This window comes from Garra rufa, chromosome 9 (assembly GCF_049309525.1).
Source record: "Garra rufa chromosome 9, GarRuf1.0, whole genome shotgun sequence".
Lineage (NCBI taxonomy): Eukaryota > Metazoa > Chordata > Actinopteri > Cypriniformes > Cyprinidae > Garra > Garra rufa.
Window position 1 is genome coordinate 982,093 of NC_133369.1, and position 25,331 is coordinate 1,007,423.

Consider the following 25,331-nt stretch of genomic DNA (forward strand, 5'->3'; position numbering starts at 1 on the left):
ATGTACATCGACTCAACATACAGTATTCACCACTAATAAGCTACTAAATATATTGTAGTAGCCTAAAACTTTTGTACAGCTGCTCTGCAACAATTTGTATTGTAAAAAGCGCTTAAAAAAAAAAAAAAAAATTCTGAAGTTGGAGGAAAAAAATGAGATGGGAGTTTTTCAACATACCCTAACTGTCTTGAACCGGAGTGTGCATGGCAGAGCTAGACGACATGATCATTTGAGCTTAAAAATATAATTTTACAAGCCGAACTATGTTGTTTTAAAAATAACAAAGCTACTAGATGAGTCTGAGGGTGCTTTGAATCTTAGGCATGTGTTTACACTGGCACAAAAAGTGTTTTGTTTTTTCCGACACATGTACACACAAAACCTGTTCATTTTGTCTTGCACTGTTCGTAACACAAGAATGTGTGTGTTTAGACCCAGCCGCTGTATCTGGCTCAGCTGATCTTCCTGATGCCTCAGAATAAAAGCACCAGGTTCATGGAGACGGTGATCTTCACGCTCTTCAACTACGGCTCGGACTGCAGAGAAGCCTTCCTGCTGCTGCAGCTCTTCACCGCCGCGCTACGCCACGAGATCCAGTACGAGAACACGACCGCTCATGCCATACTACACCACAACCTCAGATCACATTCATACTGTATACAGCTGAGGTCAAATGTTCAAATACACCGTGCAGAATCTGCTAAATGTTAATTATGTTAGCCAAATAAAAGGGAACATACAAAATGCATGTTGTTGTTTATATAGTGCTGAAATAAATAAGATATTTCACATAAAAGATGTTTACATATAGTCCACAAGAGAAATAATAGTTTAATTTATATAAAAGTTTACATACCCTTGATTCTTAATGCTGTGTTGTTTCCTGAATGATCCACCTGAATGTTTTTTTGTTTAGTGATAGTTGTTCATGAGTCCCTTGTTTGTCCTCAACAGTTAAACTGTCTGCTGTTCTTCAGAAAAATCCTTCAGCTCCCACAAATTCTTTGGATTTTCCAGCATTTTTGTGAATTTGAACCCTTTCCAACAATGACTGTATGATTTTGAGATTCATCTTTTCACACTGAGGACAACTGAGGGACTCATATGCAACTATTACAGAAGGTTCAAACACTCACTGATGCTCCAGAAGGAAAAACCATGCATTAAGAGCCGGGGGTGAAAACTTTTGGAATTTGAAGATCAGGGTAAATTTAGCTTATTTTTTTTCTTGTGGGAAACATGTAAGCATCTTCTGTTGCCTCTGAAGGGCAGTACTAAATGGGTGGGGAATTATATTTAGACAAAATAAGAAAAATGTACACATCTTCATTCTGTTCAAAAGTTTTCACCCCCGGTTCTTAATGCATGGTTTTTTCCTTCTGGAGCATCAGTGAGTGTTTGAACCTTCTGTAATAGTTGCATATGAGTCCCTCAGTTGTCCTCAGTGTGAAAAGATGAATCTCAAAATCATACAGTCATTGTTGGAAAGGGTTCAAATACACAAAAATGCTGGAAAACCAAAGAATTTGTGGGACCTGAAGGATTTTTCTGAAAAACAGCAGGACAAACAAGGAACACAGTATTAAGAATCAAGGGGGTGTAAACTTTTGAACAGAGTAATTTTCATAAATTCACCTATTATTTTCTCTTGTGGACTATATGTAAATGTCTTATGTGAAATATCTTATTCAGGTCAGTACTAAATAAACAATAACATGCATTTTGTACTGAACGATCCCTCTTATTTTGCTCAAATAATTAACATTTTGTAGATTCTGCAAGGTGTATGTAAACTTTTATCTCTACTGTACATGTGCCTGATTGATAAGTATTTAAAATATATTCACAATGATCCCTTTGAGCTGATTCTTTTGTGAATTGATCTGCATTGAAGTTCGAGTTAATTCAAGTCCTGATTCATCTGTGGAGTTCACATGGTCAGTCAAACATGTTTTTGGTAAATGACTACAGAATGAAGGTGGACCGGCCACAGGAAGTGGTCACAGGAAGCCCCACTGTCATCAAGATGCTGGTGAGTTTCTACCGTCACGCTCGCGGTCAGAATGCGCTGAAGGACGTCCTGGGACCCGCCATCAGAGACGTGCTGCAGGACCGAAACCTCAACATCCGCACCGACCCCCTGGAGATCTACAAGAGCTGGATCAACCAGACCGAGAGCCAGACGGGGCAGAAGAGGTGCGTGTGCCACATAAACAGACCCTTATATGAGATTTCACTTACATGATGAATGAGCAGTGTTCAAGATTGAACTGCAGCTATTTCAAATATAGTGAAATAAGCTACAAACTCCATCTTAATGCACAATCTTTCCATCTAATATGTACTCTGAGCTCCAGCTCCTCATTTTAATGGAGTGTTTTACTAGTTAGCAGTAAACTGGTTACCTCACCTCAATATGGTCCTAGATTTGTGTTGGATGTTATCTTTGGAATGGAAATATTCATATTTTATTTGTAAACATCATACTTGTTTAGCTTATTTCAGTACAACTAGTGAGTTAGGCCAGCAGTAGTACTGACAGTGTGGTGCAAACATGGCTGAAGACTCGAAAACAGAACAGATGAACCGAATCAATTGAGTGAGTCATTTACACTGGAACCGCTCTGATTGATTCAAACTCGTGACTTTGATCATTCAGGTTCAGCTAGCAAAAAACAGATAAATGTTTAAATGTTGATATCACTTGTAATGATTTTTAAAAAGCATGTACCAGTCCAGTATAGTAATGAGTGAAACTGCTTTTCGAATCAATGCGTCGCATAATGATTCACTGATTTGAATCGCTCCAATTGAATCGCGAATCATTTTATTCAGATCTGGACTGCAAATCTGAGTGGAGCAGACTTCGGAACAGGTTCGCTATTCATTTGATTTGTTTTAGAACTTCAGAGACGGTTCGTTAATCATTTGATTTGGATCTGGACTTTGGACCATGTTAGTGAATCATTTCGTGAATTAAAAGATTCGTGATCCGTGCTCCGAGTCCTGATCTGAAATTGTGCTTCGCGAATCATTGTTTAAATTGGATTTTCAGAGCACGGGTTGTGAATCATTTGATTCGGGTCAGGACTTCGGAACGTGTTTGTGAATGATTTTGCGAATTAAATGATTTGCAGTCCGTTCTCCGAGTCCTGATCTTAAATAAGGTTCATATCGGGTCTTTGGAACACGGATCTCGAATCATTTGATTTAAATCAGAACCTCAAAGCGGGTTCGCGAATCATTTTCAGATCGGGACTTCTGAACGGGTTTGCGAATCATTTTGCAAAATTAAATGATTCGCGATCTGCGCTCCGAGTCCTGATCTGAAATGAACGAATCATTATTCAAATCGGGTCTTGGAACCACGGATCTCGAATCATTTGACTTGAGTCGGAACTTTTAAAGCGGGTTTGCAAATCATTGGATTCGAATCGGGACTTCGGAACCTGTTTGCGAAACATTTCGCGAATTAAATGATTCACAATCTGAAATGGTGGCTCCGCGAATCATTGTTCAAATCGGGTCTTTTTTCAGATTTCTTTTTTTATTATTAAACAGAAGAAAGCATCAAATTAAGGCAGTATAGTTATGAAAACAAAAGAAAACAAATAAAATTAAGTGTGGTTTTACTATAGTAAATGTGTAGTTACCATGTTTTTTTAATAATCAGTTTTACTAATAAATACCATGGTCAAACTGTGGGTACTGTCTGTTGCCAGGTTAACAAAAAAATATATTTTTCTATATTCTGTTTAAATAGTCAAACAATCTAAAGAAAAAGTCTTTACAATAAAAAGAAAATTCACTTCCAAATTGAAAATTAGCGGCTACTGAATTATCAATAATTTTAAACTACTATTTAAACGTGTTGTCTGCCGTTATCAAACCTACACTGTGGTTTTTATTGTACACAATTGTATATAATCAATATTTTAAATTGGTACCACACCTGTTGCTGCCAGAATAACGGTCCATTTTAAATTTTATGTTCTTTATTTCTCTTTTTGTTCTTAAGTTGACATCATTGCATACTTTGCATGCGCTTCAATTTATTTTTGTTGTTTTGTTATATCGGAATTTGAAAGATAAGACATTGTTTGATTAGTGAGATCTTTGTTTGAAGTCCTTGATCTTTCAAGTAGTGCTTGAACAGTCCAGGAGCTTCATTTTACATTTAGCTTAATGTTACAATATCTTTCTGAATCCTGCTGTGTGTGTTCAGCTGTTTGCCGTATGAGGTGAGCGTGGAGCAGGCTTTGAGTCATTCTGAGGTCCAGCAGAGGCTGAGCATCGCCATCACCAACCTGAAGAACCTGACGGAGCGCGTCTTAAACGCCATCATCAGCAACACACACAAACTACCGTATGTACCGCATATGTGCATATACACTAACAGTTTAAAGGGATAGTTCACCCAAAAATTGAAATGTGATGTTTATCTGCTTACCCCCAGGGCATCCAAGATGTAGGTGACTTTGTTTCTTCAGTAGAACACAAACAAAATTTTTTAACTCAAACCGTTTCAGTGTGTCGGCCAAATAATGGCAGTGGATGGGCACCAGACCTTTAAAAGTAAACAAAAACATGCACAGACAAATCCAAATTACACCCTGCGGCTCGTGACGATACATTGACATCGGTGTATCGGACTGCACTGGTTTTTGTTAGAAATCTTGGTTTGTGTTCTGCTGAGGAAACAAAGTCACCTACATCTTGGATGCCCTGGGGGTAAGCAGATAAACATCACATTATCATTTTTGGGTGAACTGTCACTTTAAACTCTGGAAAAATAGTTTTTGATCAAAAATACAGTAAAACAGTAACAGAATATTAGTTTAAAATAACTTATGTTTATATAGGGATGTTAAACTGTAATTAGTTCCTGTGAACCACAGCTGAATTTTCAGCATCATTACTGCAGTCTTCAGTGTCACATGATCCTTCAGAAATCCTTCTAATATGCTGATTTGCTGCTCAAGAGTGGTTAAACATATTCTCAGACACTTTCTGTGTGTGTGTGTGTGTGTGTGTGTGTGTGTCTCAATCAGGTATGGTTTGCGCTACACTGCTAAAGTTCTGAGAGACTCTCTGCATCAGAAGTTTCCTCAGGCCAGCGAAGAAGAGCTGTACAAGGTACTGTATGTCTATCAAGTCTAATCTGCTCTTGTATGTATACATGCATACACTGGCTTTCAAACATTTGGGATGAGTAATGATAATAAGTCTCTTATGCTCATCATTTGCATTTATTTGATTAAAAAACTGAAAAAAGTAATATTGCAAAATGTTATTACAATATAAAATAATGCTTTCTATTTTAACATACTTCAAAATATTTTATTATATATAATTTATTTGTGTGATCCAAAGCTGAATTTTTAATCAGCTGTTACTCCAGTCTTCAGTGTCACATGATCCTTCAGAAATCATTCTAATATACTGATTTATTATTAGAATTATCAGTGTTGGAAACAGTTGTGCTGCCAAATATTGTTTTGTGATACTTTTTTTCAAGATTCATTAATGAATAACGGCATTTATTCAAAATATAAATCTTTTCTAACAAGTCTTTGCTATCACTTTTTATTAACTGAACACATCCACTTCACGTCGTGCATTTAAAATCCTTTAATGCACGGCAAACCGGTGATTTTCCCTTACGTAATTTCTTTGAAAAAAGAAAGAAAGAAAAATACTGACAACAAACTTTTGAACAGCAGTGTATATTGTTGGAAAAGCTTTGTTTTAAATTAGGGCTGGGAAACAATTAATCGCGATTAATCGCATCCAAAATAAAAGTTTATGATTGCATACTGTATGTGTGTGTACTGTGTGTATATATAATGTATGTATAAATACACACACAAACATGTATATTAAAGAAAACTGAAAATAAAAATTTAATTAAAATAAATAAAATATTTATAATTCTATATATAATCTAAATTAAATACAAATATAACTATCCACACATATAAGTATTTTTTAAAGGCTGTATGTGTGTATTTATATATACATAATAAATATACACAGTAAACACACATTTAGTATGTTAACAAACTTTTATTTTGGATGCGATTAATCGCGATTAATCGTGTCCCAGCCCTATTTTAAATAAATGCTGTTCTTTTTAACTTTAAATTCATCAAAGAATCCTGAAAAAAAAAGTATCACAGGTTTCCAACACTGATAATAAATCAGCATATTAGAATGATTTCTGAAGGTTCATGTGACACTGAAGACTGGAGTAATAATGCTGAAAAGCTTTGCATCCCAGAAATAAATTATTTTTAAAAAGTATATTAAATACAGTTAATTAAATTGCAATAATATTTCACAATATTACAGTTTTTTCTGTATGTTTTATCAAAGAAATGCAGCCTTTGTGAACGGAAAAGACTGCTTTAAAAACATTTATATAAGACCTATTTAAATGAAAGATCTGCTCTGATTTATTTTATTTGTGTGTGTGATCAGATTGTGGGTAATCTGATCTACTATCGCTACATGAACCCTGCGATCGTGGCTCCGGACGGTTTTGACATTGTGGAGTTCGGGGCCGGTTCGGCTCTCCTGCCGGGTCAGAGGCGAACACTGGGCTCCATCGCCCGCATCCTGCAACACAGCGCTGCTCTCAAACACTTCCATGGAGACTCAGCACACCTGCGCGCCCTGAACGAATACATCACACACACTCACAACCGCTTCAGGTGAGGGATGAATACACCACACAAACTCACACTCAAACACATCACACACACTTCCTGTCTCATAGCTGCTTTCTCTCCTGTTTCAGGAAGTTCCTGCGTGCTGTGTGTGACGTGCCTGAGCCGGAGGAGCGCTTTAACATCGATGAATACTCAGAGACGCTGATCCTCAACAGACCTGTGATCTACATCTCCATCAGTGAACTCATCAACCCACACAGAGTCAGTGCCTGTCTGTCTGCGAAATTACTTCACATTGCTCTTACAATCACATGCATCACAAAATACACATTTTTAATGAAAAAAATATATATATAATGTCTCTGTGTTCAGGTTCAGAATTATTCAGTATCCAGTGGTCAGTTTCTAGCAATAGCTTATGCTGCAGTCACATGATCATGTTTAAAGGGTTAATTTACCCAAAAATGAAAATTAGCCCATTATTTGCTCGAATCCAGTCAGAGTTATATTTAAAATGTCCTGGCGTTTCCGAGCTTTAGAATGTGTTTCTCTTTCTCATCAGTCCAAAACAAGTCCAATAAAGTGCAACCATCCATAATAAAAAGTGTCTCACACGGTGGTGAATAAAGTCTTCCTGCAGCGAATAGATGCATATTTGTAAGAACAATATCCATATTTAAAACGTAATAACCAACTGGCTGTACAATTGAAGTATGACGTCAAAAGTGATAAATGTGAACGTGAGAGATCAAATCAAAGCAAAACATTGGTAACAAATTAGAAGTACAAACGAGGATTTGTAAAGAAGTGTGTCGGAGGATATCAACATAGAGAGGAGACTGGTTTTCCTTTGCTAATGTAAACAAACTTTGGTTTTCATGAGACTCATAGGTGCATGCACAATGCCGACATCCGACGTCATTCGCCCGCAGCTGCTTCTGTGTACAATCAGTTGGCGCAAGATAGATTAAAGCGATTATTACATTTTAAATATGAAATATTTTTCTCACAAAAATGCATCGATTAGCTACAGGAAGCCTTTATTCACATCCCAGAGTTGTGTGAGACACTTTTATTATGGATGGATGCACTTTATTGCAGTGTTGTTTTCGTCAACGATGACGTTGACGTAGGGCTGGGCGATATGGCAAAAATGTAATCTCGATAATTTTTTCCCATATTGAACGATGACGATATATATTTCTATATAAGCTGTTGATGTTGCCAGCTTTAAAATAGTATCCCAACAATGACTAAAGCCACAAAAATGAAAGGGTTCATTAAATTACATTTAAAGTATAGTTTATTAACAAAAACAGATTACAGATTTGGCCTTAAAAATTAAAACAACTTACTGAAATAAATTAAAAAAATAAATGTTGTGACAGAGTATGGTAAATGAGAGTAAATGTACAAAATGTAAACATAAAATTATTGTAAAAACATAATTTGTAACAATTATTTCTTTATTATTTATTATTATTGACACAATTGTTTATTTTCTCTATTATAGGTTGAGCTGTTTAAATTAGAGGCAACCACTGCATTTTGAAACAATCTACAGTATAAATAACAAAAAATTACGACACAGTTTTCTTAATTGTATTAAGTGCAGACAATTTAGCCATAATCAAAGTAGGCTTCTCTCTAAATATTCAAAGTGCAAATATAGACCGAATATTTCAAGCATGATACAGAGCTATAGACATACACAACCTTTTATAGCCTACATACTAATAACAGCCTAGATATGTCATGTTGCCTAATTTGCGTGCATTGGGGAGTCACTCTCTAAACAAGTGGGATTAAAATTGCTTTTGAATGCGCGTGCGTTTTTTGCTTTCGGTTTCAGTTTTAACAATCGCACCAAACTCTCAGTTGAGCTGATAGTCACTTTTCAGATAGCCAAACCACTTATATAACGGAATTCGTGCTACCTTTTTTTGTGGACAATTTCAACATCTTTGGATAATAACTCGAGGTTAGTTTCACTTTCGTCGCTGCTTCCACTCTCTCTCTTTATTTTTTTTTTCACGTCCTGGTGTTAAGTTTGCTTTGCAAAGTGCGGTAGGAAATGAACTTTGTACTTTGACGTGCACACGCACGCTGCACGCTGATTGGCTGTTGTCGCATATTTCTGCTGTGTGATTGGCTCTTAGATTAATCCATATCGAGCAAAAAATGTCTACAGCTTATCATCGTTATTAACATAAATTTTATCGCGATTCGATATGATATCGTTTATCGGCCCAGCCCTACTTTGACACCACTTTTTTTCATGACGATAACGAGACGATGACGAGATAAAAATGGCTCGTTGATGACTAAAACATGACGAGACGTGTGTGAGTTTTCGTTGACGAGACGAGAATAGACAATGTTAGTGGGTGGTCCGTCAGACGTTTAAAATGCATGACATTTCTGCTTATTGTGCATGTCAATTAAAACCGAAAAAGTATCTGTCGCTACGGCAAGCCGTTTTAGCATTAAATACTCTTTGCCATACTAGTATGGCAAGCCGTTTTAGTATTCTATCCATGTTTGTTACACTCAACACGTCACATTGTTGTCACTCAGACAGACAGACGATTAACCATGATGGGTGGTCTCAAACGGTGAGAGGACCTATGGGTGTATTTCAAATATGTCTTTTATGTCTAAAACCATTCCTTCATTATTGTAATTATTGGTGAAAATAGTCGATCCGGAAGCTCACATTGTGTTGAAATATAGATCTGCTATTTTCACAACTTATAAGTGACACTACCAAACAGCAAAATACTTACTGACCTACATTAATTTGTTAAAAGACTTTTTCCCCCTTTTTTTTTTTTTTTTTTTTTTTGACTAAAACTAGACTAAAACCTTTTTGACTTTTCGTCGACTAAAATTGGACTAAAACTATCACATTTAGAAGTGACTAAAATTTGACTAAAACTAATAAGCATTTTAGTCCAAAAGACTAAGACTAAATCTAAGATGGTTGTCAAAAACAACACTGCTTTATTGGACTTGTTTTGTACTGATGAACAAACACCCACCCATGCCAGGGCTTGCAAAATCGCTGGCCCGACGTCCCGGGGCTATTGGTTTTTGTCCAGTTGGGCTACCAAAATGTTGTCCTTAAAAACTCCTCAATTTAGTTGTATCAAATTTAAGGCCATAAAAAGTTTTAAATATGTTAAATAGTATGAGAAAAGTCTTAATTATAATTTTTCAAGACTTACAGTTGGGGACAGAAAGACGAGAATCGCGATAGGGCTGAATAAAACTTCAAAAGGCAGTGATGTCACTGAATAAATATCCAAAGCGCATGTTTTAAAGTCAAATCTATATATAAATGTATCTGAAGGGAACCGACAGTCCTCAGAAATGTGTCTTTGGCATTTTCATTTCATGCCTGAGTTATTGCTGCTTTGTGAGAATTAATTTGCTTTTCCAATAAGTTTTTCAGCTGTTTATGGTCAGATTATTGCAATTAAACAATTAAAACAGTAATATTTATGTTTTAAATAAATATATTAAATTATATACTTGATTTATCCCTTTTAATGGTATAAAGGCTGAAATGCCGTTGTATAAGATTTTTAGTTTTTGTGAAAATTTGTATCTGAACTGTAAATCATGTGATTTTATGGCTTAATATTTTACTGTACATTGTCCAACCCTACTCCTACTGTTCATTTTACTTGTGCAGCTCTTAAAAATGGGTCATAAATTGCCTTAAATTGATATTAAAAAATTCTGCAGATACACTGTATATAGTGAAATAAAATTCCTTCCTTGATATTTATATAAAATAATTTTGATTGACTTTTAAACTCCTATCTAATTTCTGTATTTTTTTTATTATTATTATTTGAGCTAGTTAAATTAATTGTCGGGCTACCAAAATCTGAAGAGTACCTGCCCAAAGAACTATCAGAGATTTTGAAATTTTGCGAGCCCCGGAATTCTAAAGCTTGGAAAAATACAACTCTGATTGGATTCGTCTGAAAGAAGGAACTCGTATACACCTACAATGCTGGAGGTTGAGTAAATAATGGGCTAATGTTCATTTTTGGGTGAACTAACCTTTTATTTCTACAAAGGGTGTGCAGCTAGTCATCTTGGAAATATTAATGATTATGTTGCATTTATTCCGAACAGCTGCTGTTGGAGCATCAGGATTGTCTGTGTCCCGATCCGTCGGATCCGCTCCAGCAGCTGCTGAAGGATCTGGGCTCAGTGCCGTCCGTTCAGGATCTCGTAGGTTCGTCACGCTTCAAATTCAATTGCTCTGTTTACAACCCAGTACCTAAACAGTGTGCTTGACTTCATCCCGACCTGTGTGTGTGTGTGTGTGTGTGTGTGTGTGTGCAGGAGAAGGCCAGCTGAATCCTTCAGATCCAAACGCGGAGCAGACCTACTCCAAGATGGAGGTTTCTCTGACCCTCACCAGCAAGTTTGACGTTTTCAAGAGCTCTGATGACAAACCTGATGCACGAGGGATCCTGCTGAGGTGAGCTGTATCTGTCAGCTGCTGTGATGATGATGATGATGATGAGTTCAGGTTGACTTACTGTCTTGTTCTTCAGCACCAAGCAGCTGATCATCGATGTGATCCGAACGCAGCCTGGTGATACGCTCCATGAAGTGCTGCGAATCTCCGCCTCCAGAGATCAGGTACAGATGACTCCGCCCACACACACACCTCTACGCCATTTATATACTATACTGCCCTCCAAAGGCAGAGTGCAGTAACTACGCCAACACTGAAACTGAGAAAAATGCCTTTAAAGTTTTTACAGCAGCTAGTCAAACATGTTGAAATTCTGTTGAAAAACTCTCGTTTCTCTGAAACAAGACACAATTGAACCAGGAGACTTTGTGACAACTGTTTTGTCTTGTGGCAAAGTCCATTTTAAGCCTTAACTCAATTTTGACCAAATGTGTAGTTACTGCGCTTTGCCTTTGGAGGGCAGTATATGCATCTATACATTTTTTTTATTTTTATTAAAAGCATTTCTTAGATTGTTATGGTTTATTTAAATTTGTTTAGAAGTCTTTTTGTTCAGTTTAAAGGAGTAGTTAACATCCAGAACAAACATGTACAGATAATTTACTCACCTCCATGTCATCCCAGATGTTCATGTCTTTCTTTCCTCAGTCGTAACAAAATTGTTTTTTGAGGAAAACATTTCAGGAATGTTCTAAATATTCACGAGTTTGAACTTCCAAAATGCAGTTTAAATGAAGCTTCAAAGGACTAAACGATCCCAGCCGATGAAGAAGTCTTTTCTAGCGAAACAATCGTTTATTTTCTAACAAATATTAAAGTTGGATGAGATGAAAGATTTTCAACATGCCTTAACTGTCTTGAACCAGAATACACAGAGTTGACGCAGAAATGGACAAGACGAGCATTTGAACTAGTCCTTTAAGTTGAAGTAATAAAGTAACTAAAACTAAAATTTGAAAGTACATACATCATATAGAATTAATAATATGGATGTAAACAACAAAATATACCAAAAATGTAAAATAGGAAAATAATAATAATGAAAACTGAAATGATTAACTAACAAAATATTATAAAAGTGTCTCAATGAAACTGAAATATCATTGATAACATAACACAATGATTATTGATGGGTTTTAACTGCTGAATAACACAAAATATTATTGTAATTATTGCAGCCCAAAATTTCCTGCAGCTTTTTATAAAATTCAGAAACTATGGAAGTCTGTTTACACCACTTACATTTTTTTTTATTGCAACCTATCTTACACTTTTTTTTTTTTTTTTTTTTATCAATTCTGAGAAAGTCAGGATTTTGTAATATGAGCTTGGAATTCTGTGAACATAACAGTCTTTTTTTTTTTTTTTCTCCTCAGAACTGGACTTTATAACTTGCATTTGCAAGTATATATCTCACAATTCTGAGAAAAAATAATTGTGAGTTACAAAGATGCAATTGCAAGGGGAAAAAAGTTTTTATCTCGCAATTCTGATAATTTCTCGCAATTGTGAGTTTACATCATGCAACTGCAACTTTGTCACAGAATTGCAGGTTTATATCTCACAATTCTGACTTTATATCTAGCAATTCTGACTGCATAACTGGCAATCATGTGTTTATATCTCACAGAACAAAAAAGTCAGAATTGTGAGACAAAAAGTCACAATTACCTTTTTTATTTATACATTTATTACTTCCATAAGAAACATACTGGTCCTTTTCAAATTAAATGTTTTCAGGGCTGTCTTACATTTTAAACATTAATGAGCTTTAAACAAAAACAAACGTAACATAAATTGTGAAAGTAGAACCTGACATTTTGTACCCTTGTGGCCCTTCTTTTTTTCTTGTTTTTACATATCAGTCAATCATTAATTATAATATACAATTTTATTTATTTACTTTTTTGGGGGAGGTATAAAAAGTACAATATAAAACAATATGTCTGTGGAAAGTTCTTATAAAACATGGAAAGTCAACTTTTGTGTGCGTGTGTTCAGGAGGTGCAGCACGGCTGGATGATGCATCAGCGCGCTCAGAGAGAAGCACGAACCCCAGAGAAGATGAAGAGGAACCAATCGCTGATCGCAGACGGGAACCTGACGCTGGAGGAGAAGAAGAGGAAGATCCAGAGGAACCTGAGGAGACTGGAGGCCATCGGGACGCTCAATCCTCCCGACACACACACGCAGATCCTGCAGCTCATCGCTAAGGTATCCAGAGGCAGGTGTGTGACGGTGACGGTCAGGTGTGTGTGTCTGTGTGCTGACGTTCTGCTCTTTCTCTGTGTGTAGGACATCCGGCATCAGCGTGTGTATCGTCAGAGGCGTCAGGCGGAGCTGGTCAAACTTAGAGAAACACTGAACGGCCTGCACTGCAAGAGCTGCTTCCACTCAGAGCAGGTGGACTATTACAGCCAATACATCAACACCTGCCTGCAGAACCTCACCAACAGGTACCACACACACACACACACACACACACACACACACACACACACACACACACACACACACACACACACACACACACACACACACACACACACATATATTCAGTACAGACCAAAAGTTTGGACACACCTTCTCATTCAAATTAATGAGAAGGTGTGTTCAAACTTTTGGTCTGTACTGTATATTTTTCTGTTTATTAAAGTTTTTACTCTACATTTGTGCAGTTTTCAGTGGGTTAGTGATATTTTTTTAATATATTTAAATTAATAAATTAATATTTTTTGAAATGGGTTTTTATACAAAAACTGCTTTTTTATGTAAAATTCACTTTTTAAAAGACCCACATTTCTAACTTTAATTCATGGGGATAACATGGATAATTTCACATGGTTTAGTGTGAGATTTTTGCCCATCTTTTGGAAAATCCAGTTTTAAAAGTAAAAAAAAACAACTGCAAATAACTTTTACCAGTAGGTGGCTGCAGAGCTCCACTATTTGCTATTTGACCACCAGAAAGATATTTTTTTCAGTTGAATTCATATCTACAGTATAGACCAAAAGTTTGGACACGCCTGAATGAGAAGCTGTGTCCAAACTTTTGGTCTGTACTGTATATATACAAACATGCACATGAAGTGAAGACGAATGTGTTAGGGCTGCACGATTAATCAAATTTCTAATCACGATTACGGATGCCACGATTACGTAATCGTTCAAAGCTGCGATTACAAAAAAAAAGCTTTCATTATTCTGTGCTTAAGAGGCGTGTTTAGATCATGTCACGTTCTGAGAGGCAAATCAATATTATCGTGGGCACATCAAAATACTAAAAATAATTATTTATAATAAATTATTCCGAAATTTGAATGCATTTTAAGATAACTTTTCCCATCAACTGGTCACAATGCACAACAGCGCAGTATGCTGCGTCAAAGACTTGTGTGTCCTCTGATGTAAACAAGCACTGATGAGAAGCAGAGAGATGCTCTGGATGAAAGCAAACTTTCATTCTCTGACAGCAGATAGTGCTATAATCCAGCCGTTAGCCCGGAAACCCCGGAAACAAAACAGCTTTCTGTTTCGGAAAAGTGTTTATATTATTTAAATAGCCATTCAGATTGGTACATTTGCTACATTGTTCATCACAGCGCCAAATATTCAATATTTAGACTTTTATTTTCTAACTTTTTTACATTTTAATCCGGATTGCAACATGCCCTAGATATTATTTGGAAGTGTTTTAATTCTTTATTGCACGGTCAAACTTTATATTAGAGCTTCACTAGTTATCATTAGTTCATTTACTAGTTAACAAACTATCAATGAAAAATTCGGTAACACTTTAGAAAAGTTAACTATTAACTACAATTTATTAGCATGCATATAACTAGAATATCGGCCGATTATTAGTACTAATTAAGCACATATTAATGCCTTATTCTGCATCCCTAATCCTACCCAATGCCTAAACATAACAACTAATTTACTAACTATTAATAAGCAGCAAATTAGGAATTGATTGGTGCAAAAGTCGTAGTTACACTGCAAAAAATGCTTTTCTTTCTTAGATTTTTTGTCTTGTTTCCAGCCAAAATATCTACAAATTCTTGAATTAGCAAGGATTTTCTAGACAAGTAAAAAAAAAGTATTGTTTTTAGTAAAAACAAGTCAAAATTAAGTGAGTTTTTGCTTAAAACAAGCAAAATAATCTGCCAATGGGGTAAGAAAAATAATCTAGCTGTCTGCATGAAATAAGATTTTTTTTCTTACCCCATTGGCAGATTATTTTGCTTGTTTTAAGCAAAAACTCACTTAATTTTGACTTGTTTTTACTAAAAACAATACTTTTTTTTTACTTGTCTAGAAAATCCTTCCTGATTCAAGAATTTGTAGATATTTTGGCTGGAAACAAGTCAAAAAATCTAAGTAAGAAAAGCATTTTTTGCAGTGTAATAGTTAAGTTTGTATATTGTGATAATCATAATTAATAATCGCATTTACAATTTCAAGGCAATAATTGACAATTATGATTTTTGTAATAGTTGCAGCCCTAGAATGTGTGATGTTTTTTTGTCTCTGTGTCCGTCAGTAAAGTCAATGGGAAGAAAGCGTCTGATGGTAAAGGGAAGAAGAAGCCGGCGACTCTCACATACACTGCTGCACGTCTGCATGAGAAAGGAGTTCTGCTGGAGATTGAAGACCTGCCCGTCACACAGTATGATACACACACGTCATTATAACAGCATTAAACAGTGCCTAGATACGCTGAGTGATTCATCCAGACTGATTCAGTGAGTTGAATGGAATGAATCATTTAGTGACTTAAAGGAGAAGTTCACTTCACACAAAAAAAATTCCATATAATTCACTCACCCTCATGTCATTCAAAGATGTTCATGTCCTATATGGAGAACATTCCTGAAACGTTTTCCTCAAAAAACATTATTTCTTTGTGACTAAAGAAAGACATGAACATCTTGCACTGCAAAAAATGCCTTTCTAGCTTAGATTTTTTGTCTTGATTCCAGCCAAAATATCTAAAAATTCTTGAATCAGGAAGGATTTTCTAGATAAGTAAAAATTATTTTCTTGTTTTCAGAAAAAACAAGTCAAAATTAAGTGCGTTTTTGCTTAGAACAAGCCAAAAAATCTGCCAATGGGGTAAGAAAAAAAATCGTATTTCAAACAGAAAACAAGATTATTTTTCTTACCCCATTGGCAGATAATTTTGCTTGTTTCAAGCAAAAATGTACTTAATTTTGACTTTTTTTTTCTGAAAACAAGACAATTTTTACTCATCTAGAAAATCCTTCTTGATGTAAGAATTTTTAGATATTTTGGCTGGAAACAAGACAAAAAATCTAAGCTAGAAAAGCATTTTTTGCAGTGTGACAAGGAGGTGAGTAAATTATCAAGACATTTTTGTTCTGGAAGTGAACTTAAACTTAAAGTTACCCAGATGAACCATGCACAGGGTGTCCGCGGATCCTTAAAAAGTCTTAAATAATGTTTTCCTAATAAAAGGCTTTAAAGGTCCACTGAAGTGCCTTGAAACACGCAGCGTTATTCTATGTAGTGACGTACTTTTAACTAAAACAAAAACATATCGCCCAGCCCCGCCCACTAATTTTGAATAGCCAATAGCGTTCCATTAATATCTGCTCGGGCAAGAGCCATTGAGCTCGGTAAAGCCGCATTTGTAAGCTTATGACAGCCACAGACTAATAAATTACCGCACAGATTCAATATGAAACTTGCTAAAACAAAATAGTGATCATAATCATGCTGAGGCTGTGTAATTTAATACATGCCGTCCGTACATATGAGCGCATATGATCTGCTGTGTAGGGGGCGGGACATTACGGACTCTAGAGAGCATTTGATTGGACAGAACGTTTGATGAGAAACTGAAGTGCACGGTGATATCATCCAAATCCTTGATTCATATTGGCGGAAGTGACGAGACTGTAAGTTTTGAATGCCCATATCCTGTAAACGCGAATTTTGTCTTTGTTTTGCAGCACACTAGCTTATAGATAACCTTAAGGCTAATATATTCATACTAAAAGCCAAAAAACTTTAATTTTGATTTCAGGGGGACTTTAAAAAGTCTTAAAATTCTGATTCGATTTCATTTCCACTAAAATATCTTCAGTCTAACGCACAACACTGCAAAAAATGCTTCTCTTACTTAGATTTTTTTTGTCTTGTTTCCAGCCAAAATATCTGAAAATTCTTAAATCAAGATGGATTTTCTAGACGAGTAAAAATGTGTTTCTTGTTTTCAGAAATAACAAGCCAAAATTAATGGATTTTTTGCTTAGAACAAGCTAAATACTCTGTCAATGGGGTAAGAAAAATAATCGTATTTCAAACAGAAAACAAGATTATTTTTCTTACCCCATTGGCAGATTATTTTGCTTGTTTCAAGCAAAAACACTTAATTTTGGCTTGTTTTTTTTTTTTTTTTTTTCTGAAAACGACAATTTTTACTTTTCTAGAAAATCCTTCATGATTTAAGATTTTTTTAGATATTTTGGCTGGAAACAAGACAAAAAAATCTAAGTAAGAAAAGCATTTTTTGCAGTGTAACAGCCTTCAAGATTTAAAATGCTTTTTTTTTTTTTTCTTGCCCGACTGGACAAACAGCCTGATTAAAACTGAAGTGATAAAAATAACCAGTGAAGCATCGAAACGCAAGAAAGATTTTTCCTATTTTAATACATTAAACATAAACAGCGATTGATAATGGCTAGTGTATTTCTAGTGTCAAAATCTCAGTGCTTGTCTCTTTATGAGAGACTTCAAAACAAATGAGCGCAACAGCACACATAAACAACACACAGAGGTAAAAATTCAAAGTGTGTATTTATAAAACGATAAAGTTCATTAATATACCAAAGGAGCTTTTTTGCTGAATATTCTTGTTTGCAAAAGTTACATTGATTTTAGTTCAGTAAACAAGTAGTTAGACAAGTAGCTATTAAGTTACTTACATTTTAGACAAAACTAGTTGCAAACAAGGATGACAGCAGAAGTATAGCACATTCTCCAACACTCAGCAGTGTTTTGCTACTAAGCAATTCAGCATTTTGCTGGAATCAGTTGAAATAACCCAATAACCCGCTTATTAAGTGACTTACTGCCACCTGCTGGTAGTTTAGTATGTTTAAAAGTATGCATCCCCACCCTGACATTTCTAATTTATATATTTATAAATGTATTTAAAACATTAATCTCATAACATCATTTGTGAGCCTGGAGCACAAAACCAGTCTTAAGTCGCTGGGGTATATTTGTAGCAATAGCCAAAAATACATTGTATGGGTCAAAATTTTTGATTTTTCTTTTATGCCAAAAATCATTAAGAAATTAAGTAAAATTCATGTTCCAGGAAGATTTTTTGTAAAATTCCTACTGTAAACCTATCAAAATGTAATTTTTGATTAGTAATATGCATTAAGAACTTAATTTGGACAACTTTAAAGGTGATTTTCTCAGTATTTTGATTTTTTTGCATCCACAGATTCCAGATTTTCAAATAGATGTATCTCGGGCCAAATATTGTCCTATCCTAACAAACCATACATCAATAGAAAGCTTATTTATTGAACTTTCATATGATGTATACATCTCAGTTTTGTAAAATTTTACCTTATGACTGGTTTTGTGGTCCTGGGTCACATTTATTGCCATATATAATTTATTGATCAATTGTAATATTTCATAGGTGATGCATACATTTCAACAGTAAGAAAAAGGCCTTTATAAAAGTAAATAAAATGCAGATTTAAGTATGTAAACGCTGATAGAGCACCAATGAAAATATTGCTTCAGAATAAATGGTTTACACCACCAATAATCTCTAAGTGGTACATACATTTGTGACATAGTATTTGTGTCTGCTTAAATGAAAAGTTCACTGTATATTGTAGTGATAAATATAATTTATGACAGCCATGAAATTGTTTACTTTTTACATTAAACAGATTAAATATTGCATACATGTGCAGTGCCTTGCAAAAGTATTCATTCATACCTCTTCTTTTTTTCACATTTTGTTTTGTTGCAGCATTATGTTAAACTGCTTTAAATGAGTTTTTCCCCCACATCCATTGCAGGTTTAGGTCTTAAATTTCATATAAGGTGGTATTAAAAAGTTTCGCTTGCTCATGTCTGTAGAAACAATGAGAGACTTCTTTCATAGTGTTTGTTCATAATCTGCAGGTTCAAGAACGTGATCTTTGACATAGTTCCCGGTGAAGAGGACGGCACGTTCCTGGTGAAGGCTCGTTTCATGGGTGTGGACATGGAGAGATTCCCGCTCAAATATCAGGTGACATTTGGATGTCTTTCCTGGTGTAATGCGTCCTCAGCTGCTATAATCATGTGTATGTGCCTCTGTGATAGAAACATGAGGAATAATCAGAGTTTGTGTGCACAGGATCTGCTGCAGCTGCAGTATGAGGAAGTTGCCGTGATGAAGATGTTTGATAAAGCCAAAGTCAACGTCAATCTGCTCATCTTCCTCCTCAACAAGAAATTCTTCAAGAAGTAAAGTGTTGCGTCACATTCAGACAGCTGAACTTCCTTGAAAACACTCCTGATCTAATAATTCTGCATTTATTTTATCACCTAAAATAACTCTGGATATACTCAAGACATTATTATGCACTACTTATATAGTCAATTATTAATCATTTGCATTTAAAATAAAGCTTTACTTTATTGAAATGAATCACGCTGAGAATAGCACTAGTGCTCGGTCAGGCACTTTTGACGCTGTTTTAGTGGGAAGCGTCTCTAATCAATAATACTGTGTAAATATTTTCTATCGTTCTGTCTCCGTTTTCCTCTTCTAAAACTTTTTTGTAATCTTTTCTCTTCTTTTGGTGTTTTCATGTCCTTTATAAGTGTTCACTCACTCTTTTAATATGCTGCTTTTATTCAACAATAAAACATTTTGCATGAATAAACGGTGTTTGTGTCTGATTGTGCATGTTCTGCTCATCGTGTGATTTTTAATATTTCTCTCGCTGGATGTTTTTGGTAAAGCCTTTCCATCTGATAAACATATTCATTACTCTGGAGCACAGAAGCACAGGTAAATTTGTAGCAGGAGCCAAAAATACATTATATGGGTCAGAATTATACATTTTTCTTTCATGCCAAAAATCATTAGGATATTAAGATCATGTTCAGAAATTTTATTATTTTGGAGGGGATTTTAAAATTGCATCCAACTTGTCAATAACATCTGTCAGGTTAAATAATTGCTTTAATTTCAAAGTCCTGAAATTTGACATTTAAAAAATTTTTGAGTGTTATTGTGTTTTGTTTTATTTGGTGTTAGTAATTTAATTATTTTTTTTTCTATTCATCAGTTCTTGGAATTGAAGTTGGAACTCATATTAAGATCAGTCAGAAAAATTTCCTACCGTAAATATATCAAAACTTAATTTTTGATTAATTATATGCATTGCTAAGAGCTTCATTTGGACAAAGGTGATTTTCTCAATATTTAGATTTTTTTTATTTATTTTTTTATGCACCCTCAAGATTCCAGATTTTCAAATAGTTGCCAAATATTGTCCTATCCTATCAAACCATACATCAAAAGCTTTCGGATGATCTCTTTTTTTTTTTTTTTTTTTTTTTTTTTAATGACTTTGTTTTTGTGTTCTAGGGTCACATTTTTTCCTGTTTGTTCCTAAAATGTTTTTCTAAAAGCTAGACTCAACTGAAAACCAGAATCTTTTGAAAATGTATAAATGTGACCCTGGAGCACAAAACCAGTCTTAAGTCGCTGGGGTATATTTGTAGCAATAGCCAAAAATACATTGCATGGGTCAAAATTTTTGATTTTTCTTTTATGCCAAAAATCATTAAGAAATTAAGTAAAGTTCATGTTCCATGAAGATTTTTTGTAAAATTCCTACTGTAAACATATCAAAATGTAATTTTTGATTAGTAATATACATTGTTAAGAACCTAATTTGGAAAACTTTAAAGGTGATTTTCTCAGTCTTTTTGATTTTTTTGCATCCTCAGATTTCTGATTTCAAATAGATGTATCTCAGTCAAATATTGTCCTATCCTAACAAACCATACATCAATAGAAAGCTTATTTATTGAGCTTTCATATGATGCATACATCTCAGTTTTGTCAAATTTAACCTTATGACTGGTTTTGTGGTCCAGGGTCACATATGCTTTTTAATAATGATTTTTTTTTTTTTATGCACCCTCAAGATTCCAGATTTTCAAATAGTTGCCAAATATTGTCCTATCCTATCAAACCATACATCAAAAGCTTTCGGATGATCTCAATTTTTTTTTTTTTTTTTTAATTGACTGTTTTTGTGTTCTAGGGTCACATTTTTTCCTGTTTGTTCCCAAAATGTTTTTCTAAAAGCTAGACTCAACTGAAAACCAGAATCTTTTAATAATGTATAAATGAAGTATGTTGTGTGTTGATGTCCTGTGAGATTCTTGTTTGTCTTCTCATTCTGATTGTTTCAGGAGAAGTTAAAGCACTGAGAGAGGATCTGGAGCTCAGAGACTTGTTGCGTCAGAATCAGGTGATCATTTGTGTTTTCTTGCCTTTTATATTTGAGTTCTCTGAGCTGTCACTGTGTGTCTCTCGTTTGTTTGTTTGTTAAAGCATCACGCTCGTGTTTGAGTGATGTTTAATGACACAGCTGCATATAGAGAGGATTTCGCATGGAACTGATTTTGGCACAGTCTGTTGACACACGGCATGATGAGAATGAAGGGAGTTTCAGAAATTCCCAGCTCTGAACTGGTCTGATCTGTGCAGTGTCTGTCTAGTTTTCTCTTTTACTATCTCTTGTTTACATGTTCGTTATTAAGTCAATGTGTACAGGGGTTTTTATCAAGTAATTTCATTTCATTTCATTTTTATTCTTTATCAGTTTCTGGGTTTGAATTGGAAACTTATTCTTTGAAAAGCCATATTTATTAGAAATTATTTTCCTGTTTGATCTTTAATCTTTTGTCTTTTTTTTCAGTGGACTTGAATAAAAACACAAAGGAGATGAATATATTTTTTTTATTGGGAGAATCTGATTTTATTTAACAAATGTAATTTTTAATATCTTTTAGTTGTTTTTAATTTATTGTATTATTTTGGGGGAGGGGGTTTAAATTACATCCAGTCTGTCAATGAAATCTGTCAGGTTAAATCTTGAAATTAAAATTTTTTAGCATTGTGTTTTCTATTTGGTGTTAAAATATATATATATATATATACATACATATATACATATATACATACATACATACATACACACATATATATATATATATATATATACACACATACATATATACATATATATATACATATATATATATACATACATACATATATATACACACATACATATATACATACATATATATATACATACATATATATATATATATACATACATATATATATACATATATATATATATATATAAATTAATATATATAATTTTTTTTTTTTCTATTCATCAATTCTTGGAACTGTAGTTGGAACTGATATTTTGAAAAGTCATATGCATTGTTTTTCATTTGACTTAAAAACGTAAAGCAGGTGAATTTTCTTTTTTTTTTTATTAACAAAAAAAAATCAGATTTATTTAACAAATGTCATTTTAATATCTTGTTTTTTTTTTATTAAAAATGACATACTATCTGTCAGGTTAAATAATTGCTGTAATTTAAATATCCTAGAGCTTTATTGTGTTTTCCTATTTGGTGTTAGTAATTTAATTTAATTTAATAGAATTGAAGTTGGAGGTAATTTTTTGAAAAGTCTTATGTATTGTTTTTAGTGGACTTAAATTTTTTTTTTATTGTATTTAAATTTGATTTGATTTTATTTAACAAATGTCATTTTTAATATATTTAAGTTGTTTTTTTATGTATTGTTTTTGGGCTGATTTACATCCCATCTGTCAGTAAAATCTGTCAGGTTAAACAATTGCTGTAATTTCAAAATCTTGAAATTTTAAATTTTAAAATTTTGAATTTCAAAATTCAAAATCCTACAGCATTATTGTGTTTTCCTATTTAGTGTTAGTAATTTCATTTTAATTACACAGTAAAAAATGTGAAATAACATTCCAATTTAAAACGACTGTTTCTGTGTGAATCTGTTAATGTAATTTATTTCTATGATCAAAGCTGAATTTTCAGCCTCATTGCTCCAGTCTTTTTTGTCACATGATCCTTCAGAAATATGGATGTAACCATATCAAAATCTGACGATACGATAATATTGCAATATGAAGTCCACGTACAACTTTTATTGTGATATTTTACTTTCTTTTACTCAAGTAAATCTTTGAACTACTTTTACTTGAGTACAAAAAAAAGTACTACATTTTAAATGTTCTTAAGTATTAAAAGTAAAAAAACACTTATTTATGAAATGTAGTGCAGTTAAAAGTGCAACATTATGCTTTGGAATGTACTGAAGTAAATACACTGAGTCAAAAAATGGAATAATTCAAATTTCTGAAAAAGTCACTTCTGCTCCCCAAGGCTGCATTTATTTAATCAAAAATAGTAAAAATGTGAAATAATATTCTAATTTAAAACGGCTGTTTTCTGTATGAATCTATATTAAAATGTAATTTATTTTAATGATCAAAGCAGAATTTTCAGCACCATTACTGCAGTCTTCAGTCACATGATCCTTTAGAAATAGGGATGTAACCATATCAAAATCTCACGATACGATAATATACAACATTTATTGTAATATTTTAGTTTTTTTTTTCCTTTACTCAAGTAATTCAAAGATTTACTTAAGTACGAGAAAGTACTAAATTTTTTTGTTTAAAGTATAAAAAGTAAAATAACTTTTATTTATAGAATCTAGTGGAGTAAAAAGTACAAGTACTTTTTTAATATACTTGAGTAAAAATATTCTACTGTCCACCTCTGCAAATTCAAACCCAGAAATGAGCTAAACCTGACAAAACCTTTTTGTAAAAACTCATTTGTTAAAAGTGCATACAGATAAAGTGTATTTTAAATTGTGAAAATGCTGTTTTCTTTTAGAGTTAGAGTGAGTTAGGCTATTTCTAACCAGCTAAACAATAGAAGTCTATGCAATAACCCTGTTTGGATAGCTTGCATGTGTGTGGGTTTGTTAACAATAACTCAAAGACAGATCTGATCCATCTGACGCTTGACAGACATTCTCCACATGCTTAGAGGAGGAGTTTCTCCATGATTCTCACCTCAAGAATGACACAAAATGACAAGAACCAAGAGAAGAGAAACACCAACAACAAGGTAACACAATCTCTACCTCATATCATTCGTTTCAGAGAATTCACTAACTTAAAACACTATAGATCTGAGTATTTTATAAAGTTGAGAACAAGATTTCGACTTACTCATGATGTTCTTGATTTAAGTAGGATGATTTGATGTTAATTGGGACATTTTCCCAGTCATATTAGAAGCAAAAGGTGTCCTAGTTCATCTGAGCTCACTCATGTATCTGATAAAACATTTATAAGAATAAATAAAAATGAAAATGAAGGATTTCTGTTGTTAATATAAAGATCGGATTTGACCCATTAACTCTAAACCACAGATCTCCGTTAATAAAATATCAACACAAAAGATTCACTTAGTGAGTCAGCTTTAAATACACCAACTTCTAGAGCAAAACCTTCAAACCCAAAGCTAAATTACCAGCAATTAAAACGATGATCCGGATGTATGAGAGAATCGGAGCGCCGCCGCAGGTTCATCTGGTTTTTCTGCTTAAAGAATGCGGTTTACAATGACTTTTAGTTCTTGGGCTGACAGGGTGAAAAAACACAGGTGATTGTGAAACTCACATTAGTCAGTGTGTGTGTGTGAAGATGTCCAGAAAAGTGGAGGTGATCATCAACAGCTCAGCTCAGCAGGATCAGACCGAAACTCCCGTTCACATCACAGAGTCCAAACCCGGAGAGCATCCCGGAGTCAAGGGCTTCCTAAAGATCCAACCGGTGTTGCTGGGGGTAAAACACTTGTTTGAACAAATCATATCTACTGCTGAGAGTCTCTGAGTTCGGGCTGAACTCTTGTGTCTGTGTTTGATCCGGCAGTTGCTGGAAATCCTGACCGGCGGTGCGGTTTTCGGACTCGTTTATTGGAATTACACTCTCTGGCTATTAATACCGATTTCC

At 34.2% G+C, this 25,331-nt stretch overlaps 1 protein-coding gene across 1 annotated transcript in view; it reads left to right on the plus strand.

Annotated features, from left to right (window-relative positions):
* The window catches only part of iqgap3 (IQ motif containing GTPase activating protein 3), a 43,970-nt gene extending 23,868 nt beyond the window's left edge, over nt 1-20,102 (plus strand). Inside the window, exons 25-38 of the mRNA XM_073846495.1 lie at nt 433-596; nt 1,972-2,196; nt 4,226-4,366; nt 5,052-5,136; nt 6,481-6,713; nt 6,800-6,932; nt 10,821-10,923; nt 11,034-11,172; nt 11,249-11,336; nt 13,174-13,386; nt 13,468-13,628; nt 15,716-15,841; nt 19,354-19,462; nt 19,571-20,102. Coding sequence (XP_073702596.1) covers nt 433-596; nt 1,972-2,196; nt 4,226-4,366; nt 5,052-5,136; nt 6,481-6,713; nt 6,800-6,932; nt 10,821-10,923; nt 11,034-11,172; nt 11,249-11,336; nt 13,174-13,386; nt 13,468-13,628; nt 15,716-15,841; nt 19,354-19,462; nt 19,571-19,684 — 2,034 coding nt within the window. The 3' untranslated portion in view covers nt 19,685-20,102. The remainder of the gene's footprint in view (nt 1-432; nt 597-1,971; nt 2,197-4,225; nt 4,367-5,051; nt 5,137-6,480; nt 6,714-6,799; nt 6,933-10,820; nt 10,924-11,033; nt 11,173-11,248; nt 11,337-13,173; nt 13,387-13,467; nt 13,629-15,715; nt 15,842-19,353; nt 19,463-19,570) is intronic.
* Nucleotides 20,103-25,331: the final 5,229 nt, after the last annotated feature.